The sequence below is a fragment of the Gymnodraco acuticeps genome, unplaced genomic scaffold (assembly GCF_902827175.1).
Source record: "Gymnodraco acuticeps unplaced genomic scaffold, fGymAcu1.1, whole genome shotgun sequence".
Classification (NCBI taxonomy): domain Eukaryota; kingdom Metazoa; phylum Chordata; class Actinopteri; order Perciformes; family Bathydraconidae; genus Gymnodraco; species Gymnodraco acuticeps.
The window spans coordinates 717,491-741,247 of NW_022990685.1; the positions used below are offsets into that span (position 1 = coordinate 717,491).

Genomic DNA, 23,757 nt, shown 5'->3' on the forward strand with positions numbered 1-23,757 from the left:
CATCATAATGTCTAGAACAATCGAGCACATGTGATCTCCAACAGAATGTATCCGGGCTCACCAGACAGACAGCGCAGCCCCAGCCGTCAGAGCCATGACAAAGTGGGCCGAGCAGTGCAGAGCTGACACAGGCGTGGCCAGCTGAATGGCAGGGAGCAGCCGCCGCCCACAGGAAGAGAACACTGACAACATCCTGTCCTGACAGGCAACGGCGAGGATGTCACTGAGGGAGAGAAGAGCAGAGTCAGAGATGTTGTTTTATTTATTTACAAAATCAATGAATAGTCTAGTTGCCAGCCGATAGAGTCCTATTGCGAACTCTGAAATGTTGAGTACCCCACAGCTTTATGTAAGAAATGTCTGGTACAGGTCCCCAGCAGATAGAAACTGCCAGATGCTAACTTGTTGGGCAATTTGCACAATTAGCATAAGTTGCATAAATTACCATTTGCCGACAATAGCTAAATAATTGTTTGGCCAATTTGGAAAATGTTGGTGTGGTTTTGGAGGTTATTGAGGACATTGAATCATTTTCTAACATTATTATGATCAAAGTGCCCTAACTTTCAAATCAAACCAAAATTCATCTACATCAGCCCCTCGGGAGTACACATATGGCTACTTGCTGGTTAAAACTGACATTTCTTTATCCTGGAATTGTCAGAGATTGATCCAACATCCTCATTTACCTCCAAAACCACACCAACATTTTCCAAATCAGCCATGCCATTTTTTAGCTATTAGTTGCATATTAATGCTTATTAATGCAATTTATGCCAATTGTGCAAATTGGCCAACATATGCAAGTTAACATTAGGCAGTTTATTTGTGCTGGGGACCCGTATTATACATTTCTAACATAAGACCTTTGGGACACTCAACATTTCCTGGTTCACAATGCTGGCAAGTAGACTACAATGAAAGACAGCTGAGTGTGTGTGTGACGCGCTGAGCCTCGTACCTGCTCCCTGCAGCAGTGATCACTGAGCTGGGCAGCAGTGTGTTCCAGTCCCGTCCGTCTCTGGAGCATCGCAGCTGGCTGAGCTTTGAACCCGCAACTACCGACACCTCGTTCTCCACCTCCAGGAACATAGATGGTTCCATGCTTACCTACACACACACACACACACAAGTTTCAGCGTTTCCGTCAAAAGAAATTCAATTGACCAGACAGATGGAGATGGTCTGGACGAATGTTATCTGTGTTTGTTATCGAGTTATTTAATTCAGTGCTTCTCAAACCTTTTTCATACCCCCTTTGAAACATCTTCTCAGCCAAGTACCCCCTGACCGACCCCCAACATTTTTGATAGAAAAAGCCATATAAATCATTACAATATAGCAGGGGTGCCCAACCTTTTTTGAACCGAGAGCTACTTTTAACGTTGCCAGTCTGCCGAGATCTACCAGTCCAAATAGAGGCGTAGCCATTACTGACAGCCTACTACCAGGTAAATACACACTTCTACTTGTATAAAACTGACCTTTGTACGATGAATACTCGATAAAATACTGCAGATCCTTTATCTTACCTCTTTCTAATCTACACACATACAAGTATTTAACTGAAGTTACACAACAGTGTTGTTGATACAGAGTTGGAGTTTATTCACTTACTAATAAGACAACTCAGATCTGAAGCTACACAGGAATCTGCTGCCAAGTGCAATAAAAAGACAAAATTAATAGAATCAAACAATTTTTTTGTTGAATATAAAAATAAATGCCTTTAAAATAGGATGCCAGCAACACTAGTTTCTTAACCTGAATTGATAATAGACTATAATCAATTTAAACAGAACAGATCTTAATGTTTGCATTCTTATACCATTTTGTACAATAATTATAATGAATAAGTTCAAACAAACTAAAACTTACAGCTGATTAATAACGGTATCTAACTTGAGTTTTTATTATATCAAAAACCTGTTGAAATGCTTCTGTTATTTTTACTGTCCCCAAAAGCACGTTGGCAGCCTCCAGGAATGCTTCTTTCACAACTTCGCCATCTTTGAAAGACTTCATGTGTTTCTCAAGAACGTGACTGATACGATAAGATGCTCTGGAAGCAGCCTTGCTCTTGTTGTTGGGCCGGGTGAAAATGGACTGCTGTGCATTTAGCTGTCCTTTCAGGCCCCTCCCCTTTTGGGAGCGTAGGGCAGAATTAGGAGGGAATTCCGTCTCGTAGCGTTTGTGCACTGTTTTGAAATGCCGCTCCTAAATTACCCTTCTTCGATAAAGCCACGCTCGCATTGCAGATGAGACAGATGGACTTTGAATTGGAATAGATACAGAAATAATCATCCTCCCACTCGGAGTGAAAATTATATATTTTGGGCTTTTTTGCTTCTGCCATAATTGCGGTCTTGTGTGTGTGCGGACTGTCACTCCTGTTGACACGGTCGGACAACAACGTCAGCGAAATAGTGCCCACTGCCCACCAGCCACGCCCCGACACATGGGGTCACGCCGGCCAATCACAAAGCTTTGATGCGTTCAAGTGCATTATTCTGGCACAGGAACATTATGTTATAGGACATTAACGATAAAACAGAATGTTGTTGTTCTATTTTTAGACACATCTCGCGATCGACTGGGAATCTCCTCGTGATCGACCGGTCGATCGCGATCGACTGGTTGGGCACCCCTGCAATATAGTGATGTTCCATCAGTGTGTGATTTATTAACTCCTTCATGCATGAATTACAACCAACTAAGGATTTTTCCAAGGAGTTTTTCAATTGAAGTGAATCGAAATGATATATTATGAAAAACTATAAAATACAATACACACATTTGAATGTTTATATGGAGGACCCCCTTGGTGGTTCTAGGAATATGTTATATACAATTGTGTTTTCTATATAACTTGTTGTACTAAGATTATTTTCGTAATCATGCATGCTATTTTTTACGTACCCCCTTTTGAGAATCACTGATTTAATTGATAAAAAGGGTTTTTTAAAGAATGACATAATCAAGGCATGTATATTATTTATATAGAGACATTTAAGCCTGCATAACTGCTGATAACTGGTGCTGTGCTATCTGTACCCGAGGTGCCTATGAGGCACCAGTTATGGCTAGTTTGAAAGGATATGCAACTTGTCCCATGTCAGGGTCTAAGGACAGAGGGGGTCGTATTCTACGGTGGAGAGTCAGCAGCTTCAGGTTCCTCGCTGTCCACATCACTGAGGACCTGACATGGACTCATCACACAAACACCATCACCAAAAGAGCTCGACAGCGGCTCTTCTTCCTCCGCAGGCTGAGGAGGTTCAACATGGACTCCAGGATACTCTGCAACTTCTACAGGTGCACCATAGAGAGGATCCTGACCTTCTACAGGTATACCATAGAGAGCATCCTGACCTTCTACAGGTGCACCATAGAGAGGATCCTGACCTTCTACAGGTGCACCATAGAGAGCATCCTGACCTTCTACAGGTGCACCATAGAGAGGATCCTGACCTTCTACAGGTGCACCATAGAGAGCATCCTGACCTTCTACAGGTGCACCATAGAGAGCATCCTGACCTTCTACAGGTGCACCATAGAGAGCATCCTGACCTTCTACAGGTGCACCATAGAGAGCATCCTGACCTTCTACAGGTGCACCATAGAGAGGATCCTGACCTTCTACAGGTGCACCATAGAGAGCATCCTGACCTTCTACAGGTGCACCATAGAGAGCATCCTGACCTTCTACAGGTGCACCATAGAGAGCATCCTGACCTTCTACAGGTGCACCATAGAGAGCATCCTGACCTTCTACAGGTGCACCATAGAGAGGATCCTGACCTTCTACAGGTGCACCATAGAGAGGATCCTGACCTTCTACAGGTGCACCATGGAGAGCATCCTGACCTTCTACAGGTGCACCATAGAGAGGATCCTGACCTTCTACAGGTGCACCATGGAGAGCATCCTGACCTTCTACAGGTGCACCATAGAAAGGATCCTGACCTTCTACAGGTGCACCATGGAGAGCATCCTGACTGGCTGCATCACGGCATGATATGGCAGTTACACCGCCCTCAACCGTAAGACTCTACAGAGGGTGGTGAAAACTGCACAGAACATCACCAGGACGGAGCTGCCATCCATGGAGGACCTTTACTCCCAGCGGCTCAGGAAGAAATCTCTCAGGATTATAAAAGACCCCCATCACCCCAGCCACAAACTGTTCTGTCTGCTGCCGTCTGGCATTCGGACTAAAACCACCAGACTCAGGGACAGTTTCATCCCACAGGCAATAAGACTGAACACCTGAACTGCTGAAACAACATCCACAATATTCATCTGGCTGCTACTTAAAACATATTGATCTATTTACCTAATAAATCATATTTCAATGACACTATTTCACTTTTTTAAACTATTTTCTTGCACTATATTTTTCTGTCTCTGTGTTTTGTGTTGCACTGTTGGAGAAGCCTGTGACACAAGATTTTCATCGGCATAACTGCACTGTAGCTATGTTCGTATGACAAAAATAAAGAACCTTGAACCTGTAAAGTCCCCGAGACAAATACATTTGTGATGTTGGGATATATAAATACACTTTGATAGATTGATTGATGCCAACTTGTCCATTCATACTTTTTTGAATACACTTTGAATTGTGCTTACAGCATATTATTTTTTACTGGACTTCTACTGATTATTCCGATATATACCGGCTTTATGGAAGACTGAAGTTTATATATAAAGCATTGCCTGAGCGGAGAATTTGTACAGATCAAAGACTTACGATTCAGTTTAAAGTGACGCTGTTCGTTCACACACACACACACACATTACCTGCAGACTGAAGGTCTTCTTTATACTGGGTGTTGGCAGTTTGAGAGCAGCTACAGGAGGTGGAGGAGCTGCCACCCTGCTTGGCTCCCGCTCTGCGGTGGGAGTCATCTGACAGGAAAAGGGAACTCTCAGTTTATTCTCTCTCTTTTCCAAGGTTTAATCATGGTTTTTTTTATAAAAGAAATGAATGGTTTTCATAGTTCTCATTGATTAACAAGTTCATTTGTAATCTCAATCTTTTCACTCTTTCCCTCCATCTCGTTACCTGAGTGAATGGTTGGGCGGTGGGTGCAGCCATCTTGTCTTTCCTGGGCCGTCCCTTCTTCCTCTTCTCCACCACCTCTCCTGCATCTATCAGCAGCTCGGGTTTCCTCTTGCCCAACATCAGGTTTTTGTTGATCGAGGCCATTTTGTCTTCGCTGTCGCTGCTGGTGTCGTCTTTGGATTTCATGTCTTTCAGAGAGGAGAGGCCGTCTTTGGGCCTGCTGGTTGACGATAAAAATAAGTCAAGATTTTGTTTTGTAAGTCATCTTTGAGCTTTTTTTTAACCTCACACTGTACCACTTGAGTCAATCACCTGTCCAGAGGCATGAGTCCAGAGATGGAGGATATGACGGCTGTGACCCCCGTTGTGGCCTTTGACCTCTCTGTGAACCTTGAGTCCAAAGCTTTCATCGGCTCGATCTTGGAGGCAGAAGTGAGCAGCAGACTGGACTTCAGACTGGAATGCAAGGAAACAGACATGAACCCTCCTGTCATGTTTGTTTCTCCTTCCTTACTTTGATGTGTTGTCTGTTTTAACTGCTCTTACATTAGCACAAAAAACATTCATCTTCACCAAATTGTATTTAGCACACTTATAAGCTGCAAACCATGTCTCAGAGTACAGGTTTACACGAATACCTACAAAGAATAGACACAGACAATGTGTCAAATGTGGGTGTGTACTAGCTGATGGAGGAATATCATCTAGGGCAGTGCTTCTCAAAGTGTGGTCCGCGGACCACTGGTGGTCCGTGAGCGCCCCCTAGTGGTCCGTGAGTATATTGGTAACATTTCACATTTGAAATAAATAAATACATTTAAGTTTTCCGCACTCTCGCGGGAATATCTCCGCAATGGAGCGAGCTTAAGTTTCACTTCCGATTGCATGATATAGCCCACATAAACACCTTCATCCCACATGTTTCCACTTGTTTGTACCATTTTCAGGCGATTCGTAAAAAACGATGTGTTTTTGGATATTTGTGGAGTTAGGTGGTCCGCGAGTGGTTTTTTTATTGGTTAAGTGATCCTTGGTATGAAAAAGTTTGAGAAACACTGATCTAGGGTTACCAATTCATTTCCTATGGCAGTCGCTTTTGACCAGAAATAATAAACATCATAGGTGTTACAAGTTGACTACACACAAACAATTCAATGAAAGTTGTGATCAGCATTTTCTTTTTATCTTCAAATGCCTACTTTGGAGGATATCATAAGGCCTCGAAGCAATCAAATGTAAAACACAACTTTACAATTCTGTAAAAAACTAAAAACAACATTTTTTTTAAAACTCTGGAACTCCCTCCCCCAAGACCTCCGTGAGTCTGAGCCCCTCACCCTGTTCCAGTCCCGCCTCAAAACCCACCTCTTCAACTCTGTATCCATAAGCCCCCCCCCCCCTCTCAACCAACTTCCTCCTGACTACTTTTCTGTTTTGTTTTGTTTCTTTTTGGTTTTGTTTTGTTTGTCTACCCTCCCTCCCAAATGTAAAGCATCTTTGTGTTTAAGAAAAGCGCTATAGAAATATAATTTATTATTATTGTTATTATTACAATTGATGGAAGTAATGAATCGGTCAGATTTGACCAGAACATGACAGGAGGGTTAAGACTGGATTGGGGAAGCCACCAGAAACCCAGTTCTCAAAGTATGAATAGAGTGTTCTGCTTTTGGGTCTGGAAGAAAAAGTGTGTGAGATAACCAAAGCAGCATATAATGCAAGGAAAGTTAAATGATTGATATATATATCTATATATATATATATAGATATATATATATATATATACACACACACACATTAAAAGTTCTTTACAAACATGAAAAACATAAAGAGCATTAAGAAATAGTGCAATAGCATCACATTATAAACTGATAATTTGTTTTGTTTTGTTGCATTTATGTGTTCAAAAGAGCGAGCTTTCCAGTTAGGAATTGAACAAGCACATAAAAAAAAAAAAAGAAAAGAAAAAAAAAAGCTCGTACCCGTCCTCCAGGCCCTTTGTGGCGCTGTTGGGTGGAGGCGAGGTGAGCATGGGGTCGTGGATGGGCCGAAGCCCCAGAGAAGAGGCCTGTCCTGGGCTGGAGTCTGAGCTGAGCTGGGAGGTGAGCTGGTTGGACATGGAGGAGCCCGACGGCAGGATGGGAGCGCTGTTGAACAGAGCGGGAGAGAAATCCCTGCACAGAAAGAGAAACTGTTTGCTGAGCTTTCTCCTCTGCATGTTTTCTAAACGTGCCGAGTGTACAGCTCTCAGTGAGGAGGCCCATAAGGGATTTAAACAATAATAATAATAACTTTGACAAAATGGACAATGTATTTCCACAATAGTATTAGTATTTTTAACAAATGTACTCAATCATCCACTTTTTAAAAAAAAAATATTTTAATTATTAAATGTTTAGCATTTTTGCATAAATGGGAAATGTTCAATTGTTTATTTTGCACTTAAGGTTTCTACATTTACTCAACAATAAATTGTGTGTGTATATATGTGTGTATATACACACACACACATATACATATATGTATATCTTTAAGTTTACACGATCGTTTCCCTACCCGGTGTCCAGCTGAGCAATGCAGAGCGGTGTGATTCGTCTTCGTCCGTCTGCAGTTCTCGTCTCAACCTGTTTCTTCAGGAGGGTCTGCAAGACAACAACATAAGTCCAAGAAAATGTAAGCTCCAAAAATATGTATTTTGCCAACCATTGAAAATACAGCCCTGAAAGTCATTGATATTTATCTTTTATTTCTAAAACGTTTTTATAATCTTTATCTAATCTCTCTGTATTGTCTATCTAAATATAAACATTTGGGAGAGAAGCTCCCTCTGGAGGGAACGTTGGGATTGTAGTCTTTGCGACTCATTAACATACAAAGAAAACTCCAAAAGATGTAATAGGGCCCCTTTAACCCAAAGTTGTAAATAGATTTGGATACAAATAGGATTTAGATGAAATTGAGTGTTTTTTTATTTTATTAATCTTTGCAGATTCTGAAACTTGATTTTGTGAATATATATTTTTCTAAAATATTTGTATGAAAATCAGACAAATGAAGAAAAGATAAGATGAATTCAATGAAAATCTTAGTCTTTATCCTGAACCAACTCAACACTTTGTGCAGCTTGTTGGAAGTTTAAATCTAGTGTCCCACCTTCCTGATGTCCTCGAGAGACTCTCCGTTCATCATGCTGTTGAGTTTAGGGGCCGAGGATTCAGGCCCGGCGCTGCCCAGTCCTGAGTTGGCCTGGATTGAGTTCTGGCGCTCCTGCTGGTATTTGAGCATCTCAGGGTTCTCGATGATGGTGGTGGAGAGCTGAGCCTCTGTGCTGGTTATAGCCAGACTCTTACCGTAGATGTTCTGATGGATGCTGTTCTGTATGTCAGAGAAATGACAGGAAATTGTTCTTATTCGGGCTTGATAGAATGATGGAGGAAAGGACAGCATCCAACAAGAGAACAAAGTAGAGACAAAAGAAAGGAAGGGAAATAAAAGCAGACGTAACAAGGTTGGACAGGTTAATTTTTCTTTTGTTTGGTGCATAGAAAACATATTGATAAATTATATTGATTGATTTTGGGTGTCCTAATAAAAGCCAACTAGTGTGTGTGGGAGAGAGAGAGAAACTCCCTCTGGAGGGAACTTTGGGATTTTAGCCTTTACTGACCATTACAGTACAACACAATACGTTAAAGGGAAAACCCCAAAAAGCATTATGGGTGCCCTTAAAACCATTTTTACAACCTGCTGCTAGAACTGAAATTTGTATTATAGCAGCTTGCTTCTCTTGATAGAAAAAAACTTAAATTTTAAGGCAAAACCAAGATGTTTTCTTGTTTAACTTTATTTTTATAACAGTCAACGGAAAAAGAAAAAAAACAGCAAAGTTCCACAAAGGCTTAATCTAGATTAATTGAAGTTATTTGTTTTTGTTTATAAATTAAGCATGAGTCCTAAAACCTGGGAATGAGTTTGCGAGCCAGCCTACAAAAATACGTCATGACTGCACCACTCTGTTAAGGTAAATAACTAAGTTCGTGTTTGCAGCCAGATGTAATTCCATGATGAGTGTCTAACCTTCTCCTCCTCGTTTAGCGGGTCTCCCAGTTCATCCAGTGAGAAGTCCAGGTAGGCCACAGTGCCGTCCATCGAACACACCAACATCCCCAGACCTGTCAGAGTCCTGACACACACACACACACACACACACACATTACATGTCACTTGTTAAGACGCTTTTATCCAAAGCGACTTACATACTCAATACTGTGGACAATCCCCACAGGAGCACTTTGGGGTGAAGTGTCTCAGGGACACAACGACATGCTGACTGCAGTGGGGTTTGAACCTGTGACCCCTTGAACACAACACCAACTCACCAGGATATGTCCATAATCGATTTATCAAACAGATCATGGATGACCACCAGAGGGCGCTTCAGAGAGGTCAGCTGAGGAAGAGCATCAGACAGAAAGCTTTAGAATCTAACTTGTTACTTTTACATATTTAGGATCTATATACTGCAAAATCATTTAAATAAAATACTAGGGCTGAACCAAATAGTTTGAAGCTTTATTCATTAAATGGATATAGAAATGATTAATGATTTTTTTTCTTGCATGTCCATACATTTTGTTTAAACCCTGTCATTTGAAGGCTACCTAAAATGTAAGTTTAATTGTCTTAGTTTAACAATGTGATCGCATGATTCCTTTAGATTTTATTGCAGATCTGATGTAAGCTAGCTAGCTAACGTAGCTAACATAGTCATTTTAAATATACTGACAAAACTTACAATTACAAAACAGCTAACTCTGCCAACAGTGACAGTAGGCCCACCATATAATCCCAGATCATCAACAAGCGCTCCGGTCCCAGCTGTGTGCATCACTTTTTAGCGTCCCACCTTTTCTTTTTGTTTTAAGCTTCTTGCAGCGTTTTGTTTAAGCAGCGCTTTTAGCAAACGTTTCCTCAAGTTGACGGATGGCTCTTGCATGTGTTTCGGCACATCTGTGTTTTCCCATCTGCATCATTTTTTTAAACTGCAGTGCGTATCTTTTAATGGAAGTGTTTTGGGCCGTTTTAGCGTGTTTGCAACGTACTTCCATACTTGACTGTTAATAACATGACATTAGCTGTTTTGTTTGTTATTGTTTATCTGGCAACAGGGTGTAAATGTTAATTTTTTTTTAACGTGTGTTGACCCAAGTAAAAGTAGACAATGCTCCTAATCATTGGATCCAACTAAAGACAAGACATGGTGTGATTTTTAAGAGGATCTGTGGGGTGCTGTGTTTAGACCGGGACTTCCCTGCAACACCACAGTTGTAATTTAAAAATCATATTTTCCCTTTGCCAAATATTGCTCATACTGCAAATTGGGTAAAAATCATCTATTAATTGTGCTCTAGACAAAAGCAAGCCGAAATATCTGTAGCTTGACTGAGGAACCTGCATCCCTGATACCGATTTAAACATATTGCCATTTTATAACATTAACCAAAGTGTGAACATACCCAGACGGAGAGCGACCGGTCTTTGCTGCCAACAGCGCAGCAGCAGTACGGACACCCGGGTTTTTGAGCGCTGCCGTTTTTCTGCTTCTTCTTAAAGATCTTTGGGTTAAATTTCTACAGAGAAAGAAACCAAATATTTTCAAGTAGCAGATACGATTTATTTACATTTAAAAGTCTGATAATGTGGCTAAAACGTTCTTACCACCACTGTGACAGCTTTACGGTGGCCGACGAAGTCCATATTCGTTTTCCAGCCATCTCTCTCCACAATCTGAGCGGTGGGACCGGAGTTGTTCATGGCGTGAGCCGACACCAGATACTGACCGTCTGGAGACCAGGACAGACGCAGGACGTGGGTCGTCCCACCACACTGACACACAGAGAGAGACCAGAGAAAATTATTCAAACCCTCATTGGTGAACTGTGGGTGTGTATGAATGCACAGACGAGGCAAATTGGGTAAACACTTACATACAAAAATAGAGTGTGTTTCTATGTGATAGAGTGGTGCAGGAATGAGTCCTTAAACCTGGAAATTAGTTAGTATTTTTTTTTTGGATACCTGAAATAAGATCTGTGTTTAACACAAGCTGTAGAAATGTTCACGTTTTGTTCTACGACATTAAATATGTCAGTAAATACCCCACCGGTGAATGTGTGAAGCTTCCGTGTGATCAAAAAAAGAGGTTGCTAACAAGTAACTGATTGAGACTTCTAAACTTTATCATGCTGAACACTAACCGCCTTTAGCTTAATAGTGGTGATTCGCAGCCATGCAACTGTGATATAGTTTGTTTATAGGCTAGCGTTAGCCTTTTATTCTGGTGCACTTACGCTTCAAATATCATAAAGGTGGTGTCAATCTAGGGATTAAGACTGTGCTGTGGGTGGATTTTGGGTTCCCAAACTGGCAGTGACACACTCCAGTGTTTCCCCTAGGTTTCCTGCTATTATCAAATATCATATTTGGGAAATAAAGTTTGAGGTTTTCATCCAATGAATTAGTTCGTAGATACAGCCGAATGAAAATTCAAAACACTTTTGCGAAAAGTGGGCATAGTTATTTGTATAATTAAACAGAAATAAAAACCAAGTTAATAAGTTGTAAGGTACACCTTTCATAGTCAACCACCTGCTCCAACAACACCATCACACACAGCTCACAAGTTTCTGTACCTCGCTGAAGGGTTTGGTGACGTTGGCCTCCATCTGCCAGTCCATTGTCCTCCACACTCTGAGGCTGTGGTCGTCGGCCTGAGAGGCGATGTATTTCCCCACCGGGTCCCACGTCAGACCTTTAACCAGCCCAGTGTGTCCTCGCAGACATGTCACCATCTCTGGGGACACACAGAAGACAGACAAGAATAAGGGAAAAGTCTTCCTGCTCTGTGGAACATGTTTTCTTTTTATTATCCTAAAAATAAAGAAATTGTTTCCAGCTTTGAGGCTGCAGACAGGGTTAGCTCTGGGAATTGTCCTACCTGGAAATTTGCGAGCGTTCCAGATGACGATGGTGTTGTCCACGCTGCAGGAGGCCAGCCACACGTCATGAGGAGACCACGCCACGTCCATCACATCTATAAACAAAAACACACACACTGTATAAACCCCCCGCTGTTCCAGAAACTTGGACTTTTCCACATTATCTCCATTGCAGAAGCATTAATGGACTCATCCACCTGTTAAGTACTGGATTGCAAATACATGCAGTGTCGGACTGTTGACTGAGAGTCACTAGCTTTGTTTTTTGTCTTGTGGACATGCGTTTGCGTTCATGGCAAAATACATTTTTATATTGACACTTCAGTTGAGTTGTTGGTGAATTTATGTTCTATATACAGCACTTACTGTGCAACATATGGCAGTTAGCAACAGCCACTAAGCTAGCCATGCAGACCACGAGGCAACACGGGGAGTGGACTCAACATGTTCACTTATATTATTTTGCTTGCATAACGTACAGCTAAGTTAAGTGCAGAGCCAATTTTTGTTCACACATTTTCGTCATTCCATAGACTACATTTTTCTTATTTGATTATGTGTGATTACTTGTGAGTTAATGACCATTGGTAATGGGTAATAATCCTACATTTACACCGCTATTCTATATCGGCCTGTGGCCAATAGAGGGCAGCATAGGCCAGCTGATTGTGCTTTTCACTCATCTGATTTACTGTGTGTTGAGGTGGAAAACCCAAAACATTGCTACTTGCCATCCCCTTACTATAAAAAGGTATTTTTTTCCCCTGCTTTATCTTTGCATTACAGTTACCACACATATTCTACATGTTCATTTCCTACTCTTCATACTGAAGAATTAATACAGTTGGTAACAGACTATGGACAGCCATTCTTCATCATCCGTCGGTCACCTACACCTTCTAACAGAGGCCGGGAATATCTAGCAGCAGCACAACAGTTAAGATATCAGTAAGTAATACAGAAGGTCTGTGATGTGTCTTAATGTGGTTTATTTTGTGTTACTGTGGGTTTTCGCCGCTTGCTTCAATTATTTAATGCATTTTTGGAAGTATTGTGTTCGAGTACATATATTTAATTGTGTTTTGTGTATTACCTCCGGTGTGGTTCCTCAGGATGGTGACACACCTCCACTGCTCCACGTTGGCCAGCTTACTGCTCGACCCGAACACTGTGCTCGGACCGATGAATCTACATAGTAAAACACACAGTGTCAATATGGCCTCACGGATTTCTTTTAAATCCCTACTAAAATCATATTTTTATGAAATCACTTTCTTGTGTTAACTTTGTTGGATGTGTGTTTTATAATGGGGGTTGAGGTTATTTTGTTATTGCTGAAGCACTTTCTAACCCGCTTATGAAAGGTGATAAATACATTACATACAACACACGTTTCGTTACATCTAATTTAAAGATCCTTTTATTTATCCTTCCAATTTATAGGATAAGCTAGTATTTACCTAGAGAAATACAACGAACAATTGACAATTCTTTATAGATTATTAATATTATTGATTTGAAAAACACTGACGTCACAGGTCTTTACATTTAATTACCCCCAAAAAAAAGGGGTATGTGGTTAAGAAATACTTTAAACATATCTAAGATTGAACCTGTAACAGCAAGAACATCATCTGTATTTACTCGCGTGTGTGTGTGTATATATATATATATATATATATATATATATGTATGTGTATGTGTATGTGTATGTGTATGTGTATGTGTATGTGTATGTGTATGTGTGTGTGTGTGTGTGTGTGTACATACGCAGCTCTCTTCCACACCATGACCAGCTTGTCGTCTCCTCCTGATGCCAGGTACAGCCCGTTGTTGGACCAGCGCACACAGTTCACACAAGCTGCAGAGACACACAAACACTCGGTTGTAAATTTAAAGTGGACCTATCATGCTATATTTGAAACATATATTGTAGGGCCATACCTATATAAAACATGTCTGTTTAGTATTTTTTTCAAAATACCAAACAGATCATGCATTTTAGCCATGCCTCATTTCGCTCTATTTGCTCTTTCCAGCCCTGTTTTTGCAAGGGCTGATTCTGTGACGTAGCTTTAGTGCAAATGAGCTGCAGCTGACCACGCCCCCCTGCAGGAGAGGGTAGCTGCTCTGATCAGCTGCTGGGCTCTCAGAAGAGGGGGAGGAAAAGAGAGGCTCCGTCCTATTATTCTTATATGATTATTATTTATTTGTTTTAAAGCTCAATAAATAACAAAGAGGACCTTTGACCGGCACTTTTCTAATTTTGTCCGGAAGATTTAAACTTTAACGGACATGTTGACCGGCAAAAAAAATCTAACTGAAACTCTGCCGCACGGATAGGTGGACAGTTACCCATATAGGCGGAGCACCCCTTTTCTGACGTCAGAACAATTCAAATCTGTATCAGCTCCGTTGCAGCCCCGTTTTTAGAGATTTGGCTATGGAGGAAAAGAGAGAGGGTTGTGTTTTCTGACACTTCCTCATTCACACCAACGCAACTCCGGTTCAAGCTCCGTGCTAGAGCTTTTCAGGTTCAGAACCGGTTCTTCGGTTTAGCTCCGGCTCTTTTCACACTGCCCAGAGTCCAACTGGTGCTGCGTCATTGCGTCATTGTTTGCGTCATGACGTAACCGTTTGCGTGTCTGCTTCATAAAGCCAAACCGCGTGGAAACCCCTCACAGCTCACACCGATAACAACAACAATGGCCGATTGTGCTCCAGCTTCCTCTGTACCTCTTCGGAAGACCAGATTCCCAGTAGGTAGCTGGTCTCTTCAGTGGACCACTGCTGCTTGTTAAGTTTCTCCATCGTTGTGTACAAACTGGATAAAACACAGGCTTTTTGTTGTTGTTCAGGAGTTGATCCCGCCACTGCCTCGACGTAAGCGTGACGTATGCGGTGCTTTTGCTCTGACCGGACAATTTTTTGGTGCTCGAAAGGAACCGGATTCCGGAGCTAAGAGGCTGCTCCGCTGCGGTGTGAACAGGAAAACCCGGTGCTTTTCAAGCTCCAGCTCCGAACCGGCCCTGAAACACCGTTGGTGTGAATGAGGTATTGGTGAGTTCCATGACACACCAGGGACACATTCATGTAAAAAAGACGTACAAAAGGGCATTTTGCATGACAGGTCCCCTTTAACTTGTCGGGATTTGTGCTGACGAGGCAGTCCTTTATAGTGGGCATTAATAGGGCCTGCAAGAATGTCCTATTATTAAATCTAACTGCTTGCACATTTATATGGAACACAACCCCACAAGTATGAACACAGTCTGCTGCTGCTGCTGCACTCAGAGCAGCAATAGTATTCAGTGGTGAATAAAAACAGAAAAAGATTCAAACCCTTATAGTGTGATGTCTTATTTTTATAGACCGACCCAGCAGCTACACTACATTACATTAAATGTAATTTAACTGACACTTTTATCCAAAGAGTCTAAGAAACACTTCAATGTAATTTTGGAGAAACCAGCTGGAGTGCGCTAGAATTTGAAAATACACAGCCGGAAGAAATCTGCTACTTCCTTACAGAGCCCCTCCTCCAACACACACATGACCAATGAGGCCACGAGATAAGTTTGTGCACAGATGGAAGGCTGACCGGCAGGTAGGCCATCCAGTTATTTTAGCCGGCTCAGATTATTGGTCGTGCTTTTTACAGCGCCACGGCTTCCACAGATGCATTTTTTTATGGATTTTTTGTCAAAGCACTTCAGATATTCATTGCTATCGGGATGTTAAGAGCATTCCATGGAATATAACAAAAAGTGTATCTCGAGCCGGTTTCTCAAACTTACCTACCCCACCTTTAAGTGACTTGTAGTACTCATACGGTGAATCCTGTTGTTATGTTGTCATCTCTAACAACAATATTTATTTGTATTTTAAAATGGTCCTGTCGTTAGTGCAGATCTAAAGGGGGAGTATAGCTTGGCTTTTTCGGACCGATGGGTAGCGCTTAAAGCAATCTTAAAAAACCATACCTCGGTCTTGGCTGTTAATATTTTTCACTATAGAAGCTGTAACTGTGTTTTTCGAATTTGTGGTTACAAGTGTCGTTCAAAGTATAATAATGAGTATCCTAAAAGCACAAGTTTATGGAAAAAAGCAGTGGGATTACCGGATTGGATTGCGGTATAATTCAGAATAAAAGCGCTTTGGCAAGCACATGTTTAAGATGCCTAAAACGTTTTCTTCAGTGGGATAAACTCTACATTTTAATGCCACCATGTGATTTTTAAAGCGTAATTGCAATCGCCAGAAGTAAAAAGATAAAGCTAGGGTATAAACCAACTACATCACGGTCGCATGGTGTGCATCACCACCGCTAAGCTAAAGGCGATGTTGTGTTGCATGATGACGTTTTGTACTTTAGTCACTTGTTAGCAACCGCCGTTTAAATGACACATAAAAACTTTGGATATTCGTGAGAGGCGTAATTAATGCAGTCTATTATGTCAGAGAACAAAGTTATTTCCGGGTTTTAGGACTCGGCACCACTCTATTAGAATCAACTGGAAAGCGAATAGTGGTAAGGCTGGTTACCTAGGTGATTGTCCATCTGGCAAAGCATTTTGGGAATATTCTCATTCTTCTCATCCTCCTCTCTAAGGACTGGCGCCATGTTCCAGATCATCACCTTGCCCGAATCCTCTCCTGAAAACAAATCCAATATGAAAACACATACATTGTTGACTTTATGTATCTTTGTGTTTAATTTTTTTTAATCCTATAGACTGTAGTCTGCAGGCGAACTTTTAGTATGTAGTCATAGATTCAAAAACACAGTACACTTCCAAGTATTGGACACCATCTAAAGACAAAAATCTAAAGAAATCAACTTCAGCGCCAGAGGATGTGAACAGGTAAGGGTCTTACCTTGGCCCCCGGTTGCAAATTTTGTCCCATCAGGGTGGATGTCAACGGAAAATATGGGCTTGCCTGTAAAACACAACGAATGTCTACATTTAATGATATTTATCACATTTTGTATAGATTCATAGACACAGTTTAACAGATACTTTAGACTGAATCTGTAGATAGATAAGCAATTAAGTTGTGATGTGGAACCAGTGGTGGATGAAATACTCACATCTAGCACTTAAGTATAATCATAAATACGTGTAGGAATACTTCTTAAGTAAAAGTCCTGTATTCAAAATATTTCTCAAGTAAAAGTACAAAAGTATTGGCATCAAAATATACTTATAGTACATCAAGTAAACTCGTTATGCACATTTGCCAATTTCACAATCATTTATATTATGTGTTTTGATGATAATTATTGATGTTTGGATGTGTTTATCGGAGCTGTTGGAACTTTGAATTGCTTCATTTACTGCTGGGTAACATGTGAATTGAATCCAGGTGTAAGTAAAGTCTGATTTAAGTGTTGATTATATTTCCCATCATTAATCCAAATCTGCAAAGTAATTAAAGGTATTACATAAATGTACAGTATTTACCTCTTAAGTAGAAGTACAAAGTAGCATAAAATGGTAAACCTAAGTAAAGTACAAGTCCCTCAAAATTGTACTTAAGTACAGTACCTGAGTAAATGTTCTTAGTTACTTTACACCACTAAATCCCTGTGCTAACTTTTAGCTCAATATAAACGCTTTTTTTTGCTCCCATTTTTCATGAGCTGAAATCAAAGATCCAAGACATTTTCTATGTACACAAAATGTCTATTGCTCTCAAATATTGTTCACAAATTTGTTTAAATCTGTGTTAGTGAACACTTCTCCTTTGCCAAGATAATCCATCCACTGCACTGTATTGCACAGGTGTGCCTTGCCTTAGGCTGGTCACAATACAGCAGTTTCATGACACAGCACAATAGAGTGCCACAGTGACGCGTCCTAACATTTTCTAATCATAAATCTATCGATCATAAATCTATCGATTAGATTTATGATTCGCAAATTATAAAAGTAGGGTAGACATGTGGATATTATCCGGCTGAACAAAACGTGATCCGTCTCTTCAATTTGTGTCAACCACAGACCTTATTTCGAGCTATTTTCCAAAATCCTATGGAGAAATTGCATTGGTTTTTGTCGAAGGAACCGGAAGTGAAAAATGCTAACTTACTTCCGGGTTTTAGGACGCGTCACTGTGGCACTCTATGATGTCGCAAGATTTGAGGAGCATGCAATTGGCATGCCGACTGCAGTTATGTCCACCAGAGCTGTTGCCCGTGAATTGCTTGCTCATTGATGAAACTCGGTTTTCAATGTACAGTAGGGCTTTGCAATTAATCGCATTTGAATCTTGATTACGATTTTGGTTTGCAACGATTACGACAACAATGTAATCGAAATAAAGATTATTTTGCTGCATTCCCTTTCGCAATGATTCTCTCTTACATCACTTCCGTCGAGAGAAGGCTGTCCCAATTCAAAGACAAGGCCAGACTCTGACGAATGCGGACGATGAATGCATCCTTCTTTTCCCGGATTTGGAGGACAAATCTGATGTATCCTTCGCGGCCTACCATATCCCAGGATGCATAGCGCGCGTGACAAGCGAGTCTTTTTTCGAAATAAATGGCGGTCCGGTCTCAGCAGCAGAGAACTCTAGAGCTCATCACTTCTGTCACTTTAGCCTTAAAAAAAGATTTTTTTATCTTTAATTTTTTTTAAACGATCACAACTGTGTGCAATACAGTACTTCTCATTATGCATATATATATATATATATATATATATATATATATATATATATATATATATATATATAATAAATATATATATATATTTATTATATTGCTGTAAACAGTTTATGTATTTGCAATACAGTGTTGACACATTTATATTATTTAATTTAAATTGTGGTAGTATATATTTTACCCCTTTATCTTGCACTATATTGCATCTTAGTTTCAGAATTTAATTTAATTTGTGTCCTTTATTTTCATATATATTTAATAAGCATTGCTTGAGTCTGTCTGAATTCCACATATTTATTAACAGCAGCTTCTCTTTACTTGTTGCACACATAAACACAATATTTGTTTTACTGCTGTTGATGTTAAATGACATGACTGATTTCCTATTTCTTAGAAATGAAAGTATTCCATGCGGCTCATAATAGAAGACATGAAGCTGCAGAGAAGTGATGGATATATTCTTACCTCTGCTTTGTGATTAGATGAAAATAAAAAAATTAAAGCAAAATATTATTATTAAATACATTGTTTATTTCATTTACTGAGGTCTTAACCATTATTTACAACATGAAGTACATAAGCATTGGAATAATATGATATACAGTGGGGCAAAAAAGTATTTAGTCAGCCACCAATTGTGCAAGTTCTCCCTCTTAAAAAGACGAGAGGCCTGTAATTTTCATCCTAGGTACACTTCAACTATGAGAGACAGAATGGGGGGAAAGAATCCAGGAAATCACATTGTAGGATTTTTAATGAATTAATTGGTAAATTCCTCGGTAAAATAAGTATTTGGTCACCTACAACCAAACAAGATTTCTGGCTCTCATAGACCTGTAACTTCTTCTTTAAGAGCCTCCTCTGTCCTCCACTTGTTAACTGTATTAATGGCACCTGTTTGAACTCGTTATCAGTATAAAAGACACCTGTCCACAACCTCAAACAGTCACACTCCAAACTCCACTATGGCCAAGACCAAAGAGCTGTCAAAGGACACCAGAAACAAAATTGTAGACCTGCACCAGGCTGGGAAGACTGAATCTGCAATAGGTAAGCAGCTTGGTGTGAAGAAATCAACTGTGGGAGCAATTATTAGAAAATGGAAGACATACAAGACCACTGATAATCTCCCTCGATCTGGGGCTCCACGCAAGATCTCACCCCGTGGGGTCAAAATGATCACAAGAACGGTGAGCAAAAATCCCAGAACCACACGGGGGGACCTAGTCAATGACCTGCAGAGAGCTGGGACCAAAGTAACAAAGGCTACCATCAGTAACACACTACGCCGCCAGGGACTCAAATCCTGCAGTGCCAGACGTGTCCCCCTGCTTAAGCCAGTACATGTCCAGGCCCGTCTGAAGTTTGCTAGAGAGTATTTAGATGATCCAGAAGAGGATTGGGAGAATGTCATATGGTTAGATGAAACCAAAATAGAACTTTTTGGTAAAAACTCAACTAGACGTGTTTGGAGGAGAAAGAATGCTGAGTTGCATCCAAAGACCACCATACCTACTGTGAAACATGGGGGTGGAAACCTCATGCTTTGGGGCTGTTTTTCTGCAAAGGGACCAGGACGACTGATCCGTGTAAAGGAAAGAATGAATGGGGCCATGTATCATGAGATATTGAGTGACAACCTCCTTCCATCAGCAAGGGCATTGAAGATGAAACGTGGCTGGGTCTTTCAGCATGACAATGATCCCAAACACACCGCCCGGGCAACGAAGGAGTGGCTTCGTAAGAAGCATTTCAAGGTCCTGGAATGGCCTAGCCAGTCTCCAGATCTCAACCCCATAGAAAATCTTTGGAGGGAGTTGAAAGTCCGTGTTGCCCAGCGACAGCCCCAAAACATCACTGCTCTAGAGGAGATCTGCATGGAGGAATGGGCCAAAATACCAGCAACAGTGTGTGAAAACCTTGTGAAGACTTACAGAAAACGTTTGACCTCTGTCATTGCCAACAAAGGGTATATAACAAAGTATTGAGATTAACTTTTGTTATTGACCAAATACTTATTTTCCACCATAATTTGCAAATAAATTCTTTAAAAATCAGACAATGTGATTTTCTTTTCTCATTTTGTCTCTCATAGTTGAAGTATACCTAGGATGAAAATTACAGGCCTCTCTCATCTTTTTAAGTGGGAGAACTTGCACAATTGGTGGCTGACTAACTACTTTTTTGCCCCACTGTATCTAGGTAATTAAACAGTGTCAAATTCAGTTTGATTATATTAATACAAAATACATAGGCCATAGAAAATATATATTTGTATAGTTAGACAGTCAGTATAGAAATCATGGTGCTGCTGGACCTGAAGGTTCTGCCCTGGTGGTAAGTAGAACATCATCTGGACTGGTTTAGGGAAAGAAGGATGAATATAAAACGGTTATAAACCAAAGCTAGATATCAAAATTGGTGACCTAATAGTGTTAAGAATCAATCTATACAGCTTACTTTTGTTGATCAATTAAACAAATGTGCTTTTTATAACAGAACCATTAAGACTTAGTTCAAATATAAAATTATTCGATTAAATGACATCAGCTATAGGCAATGTACTTGTTAACTAACTAATGTAACATTACTGGTTGCTAAATGGATGGTTGTGATTAGGGATCGACCGATATGGCTTTTTCAAAGCCGATACCGATAATTAGTAATCAAGGAGACCGATAACCGATATTTGGAACCGATATACATTTGCAGTAAAATCAGAAAATCTTGGTGTCAAAAAATGTAGAATAACACAAACTCCAACACAACTTCTTTGAAATGCATTTAAGCATATATTATGTTTAATGAACTTTTAAACATCTTACAACTGGTTCCTCTCTGTGCCCTTTTCTTTAGTGCAGCCATCTGCAATGAGATAGAGAGAGACAGAGAGTTAAAAGTGGGGCTGCAGGCTGACATGCTTAACTAATTATATCAAAACAATGCCTGTCTATCTAGCATAAAATCCCAATAAGCTGCTAGCAACTGCAAAACACTAGTGCTAGCTAATGTTTTGCAAAATATTAAAAGTGAGGCTATTACAGTAGACCTAACGTTAGTCTAGTAGCCTCACTTCTAATATTTTGCTAAACATTTGCTAGATACATGTTGGCTAGCTAATGAGCTTCACATATCAACCTGAAAAACTGGGAGGCTCCACTCGCAGCCCCCGCCCCCCCACAGTTACTCCGCTGCACGCACCCCCAACTCTGACTGACTTCCCGCGTCCCTGTGTAACTGGGAAACTGATAGAATTGGATCATAAGATCGTGGTGTTTTTGCAACTTCAGCATAGGGGATTGGGATGTTTATTGAGCTTCGGCTTTCAACTGACTTACCTTCGAAACACATGTATGGCTCTGCCGCTCAGCGCTGCTGGTTGCCTCTGTCTGTGTTCTTTCGCACCTGCCTGTAATCTGAGAAGGTCCCGCCTCTCTGGCTGGCTCCCGCCTGGAAAATCTTCAGTGTTGATTGACACTTCAGTAATAGCCTATCAGATAGCGCTGTAGGCGGGACATTGCTCGTGTACAGAGAGTGGTGACTGCAGCCAGAGAAACGGCCGCATCACAGCCAAAGTTTTATCGGCAATTTGATTAAAAAAAAGGCCGATACCGATAATCGGTCAAATGCGAAATATCGGCCAGACCCCTAGTTGTGATGGAAGCCCAGGTTGCTTCAATAGTGGCCTTCAGCTCGTCTACGTTGTTGGGTCTCGTGTCTCATCTTCCTCTTGACAATACCCCATAGATTCTCTATAGGGTTCAGGTCAGGCGAGTTTGCTGGCCAATCAAACAGTAATTCCATGATCCTAGAACCAGGTTTATGTACTTTTTGCAGTGTGGGCAGGTGCCAAGTCTTGCTGGAAAATGAAATCAGCATCTCCATGAAGCTTGTCAGAAGAAGGAAGCATGAAGTGCTCTAAAATGTCCTGGGAGACATCTGCGTTGACTTGAGAAAACACAGAGGACTAGGGATGGGTATCGAGAACCGGTACTAAGTCAATACCGGTACCTGATTGGACGGTATCGGTATACCGTTAAGCCGCTAGACAAACGGTGCTGCTATCGGTATATGTGTTACGTCTACTTCCTTAGTTTAACTTTAAACCATTCTGGTTGGTTGGGAACCCTCATCCCGTGTGATGTATCCGGTTTGAGACCCCTCTGATTGGCCACTGTTAATGCCACTCGTCATCTCTCTCAACAGCGCTCTTATTATTGTTGTGAGACTCCCGCAGGCATGGCGGAGAGAGCGAAGCGATCGAAGGTCTGGGTGCACTTTAACAAATGTAGTGGAGATAGTGCAAGGTGCAATCTATGTACTCAATTAGTTGCTTGTAAAGGGGGTAACACAAGCAACTTAATGAAGCATTTGCAAACGAGACACTCATTGAATCTAAAACGGTGCAGCGTATTTGACAGCCTAAACAATGTGGCTGCTAGCGATACTGCTAGTGCTAATAGTGACAAATGTAACGGTATTTTAAAAATACTAAACTGTCGGCAACTATCGATGCCGTTTCCGTGGGCTTCAGCCGTGCCGTGTGTAAATGTGACCTGAGCGAAGGCTCGCAGGCAGGTTAGCTGCTGCGCATGGGTAATATGTTTTATTTACCTGAGTGCAGTCTTGCAGGCACATCGCCTTGTCTTTTTTTAGTTTATTAACACTGACAGTGTATTAATGTGAGCTCCTACACCTATAATAATTTGGCCTTTCATTGAATGCTTTATAAACCAGTTAAACTTACATATGTCATTGTGAATAGGAAAACTGCATTTAAATGTTGTTAAAGGTCAACGTTTCAATGTATGGTTCAGCAATTGTTGGTCATTTACTAGGAATTGACATATTTTAAGCTCAAATACTTTGTTCTATGTTTAAACCTTCAGACACATTTTGACGTGTTTCAGTTCAGCACATCATTTATTTTGTGATGATTTAAAAGTACAATCCAGAATAATATACGTAGGCCTACTCGCCTTTATCTTTTTGCCATCTTAGCCTTTTTACCAATTTCTTCA

The 23,757-nt window shown here is 40.8% G+C and overlaps 1 protein-coding gene across 2 annotated transcripts in view; it reads right to left on the reverse strand.

The window, feature by feature from the left end:
* Positions 1–23,757, reverse strand: part of LOC117555371 (protein HIRA) — a 32,273-nt gene that overhangs the window by 6,172 nt on the left and 2,344 nt on the right. The window contains exons 2-19 of one of the 2 annotated variants that reach the window (XM_034230253.1): positions 16,945–17,007; positions 16,612–16,722; positions 13,837–13,927; positions 13,160–13,254; positions 12,066–12,161; positions 11,761–11,921; positions 10,787–10,954; positions 10,585–10,698; positions 9,448–9,518; positions 9,146–9,251; positions 8,222–8,443; positions 7,625–7,710; positions 7,051–7,242; positions 5,381–5,524; positions 5,069–5,285; positions 4,804–4,911; positions 962–1,110; positions 62–223 (exon numbers count right to left, since the gene is read on the reverse strand). In XM_034230253.1, the coding sequence (XP_034086144.1) occupies positions 62–223; positions 962–1,110; positions 4,804–4,911; positions 5,069–5,285; positions 5,381–5,524; positions 7,051–7,242; positions 7,625–7,710; positions 8,222–8,443; positions 9,146–9,251; positions 9,448–9,518; positions 10,585–10,698; positions 10,787–10,954; positions 11,761–11,921; positions 12,066–12,161; positions 13,160–13,254; positions 13,837–13,927; positions 16,612–16,722; positions 16,945–17,007 (2,356 nt within the window). Of the gene's footprint in view, positions 1–61; positions 224–961; positions 1,111–4,803; positions 4,912–5,068; positions 5,289–5,380; positions 5,525–7,050; positions 7,243–7,624; positions 7,711–8,221; positions 8,444–9,145; positions 9,252–9,447; positions 9,519–10,584; positions 10,699–10,786; positions 10,955–11,760; positions 11,922–12,065; positions 12,162–13,159; positions 13,255–13,836; positions 13,928–16,611; positions 16,723–16,944; positions 17,008–23,757 lie in introns of both variants that reach the window. The other variant, XM_034230252.1, reaches the window with a different exon arrangement.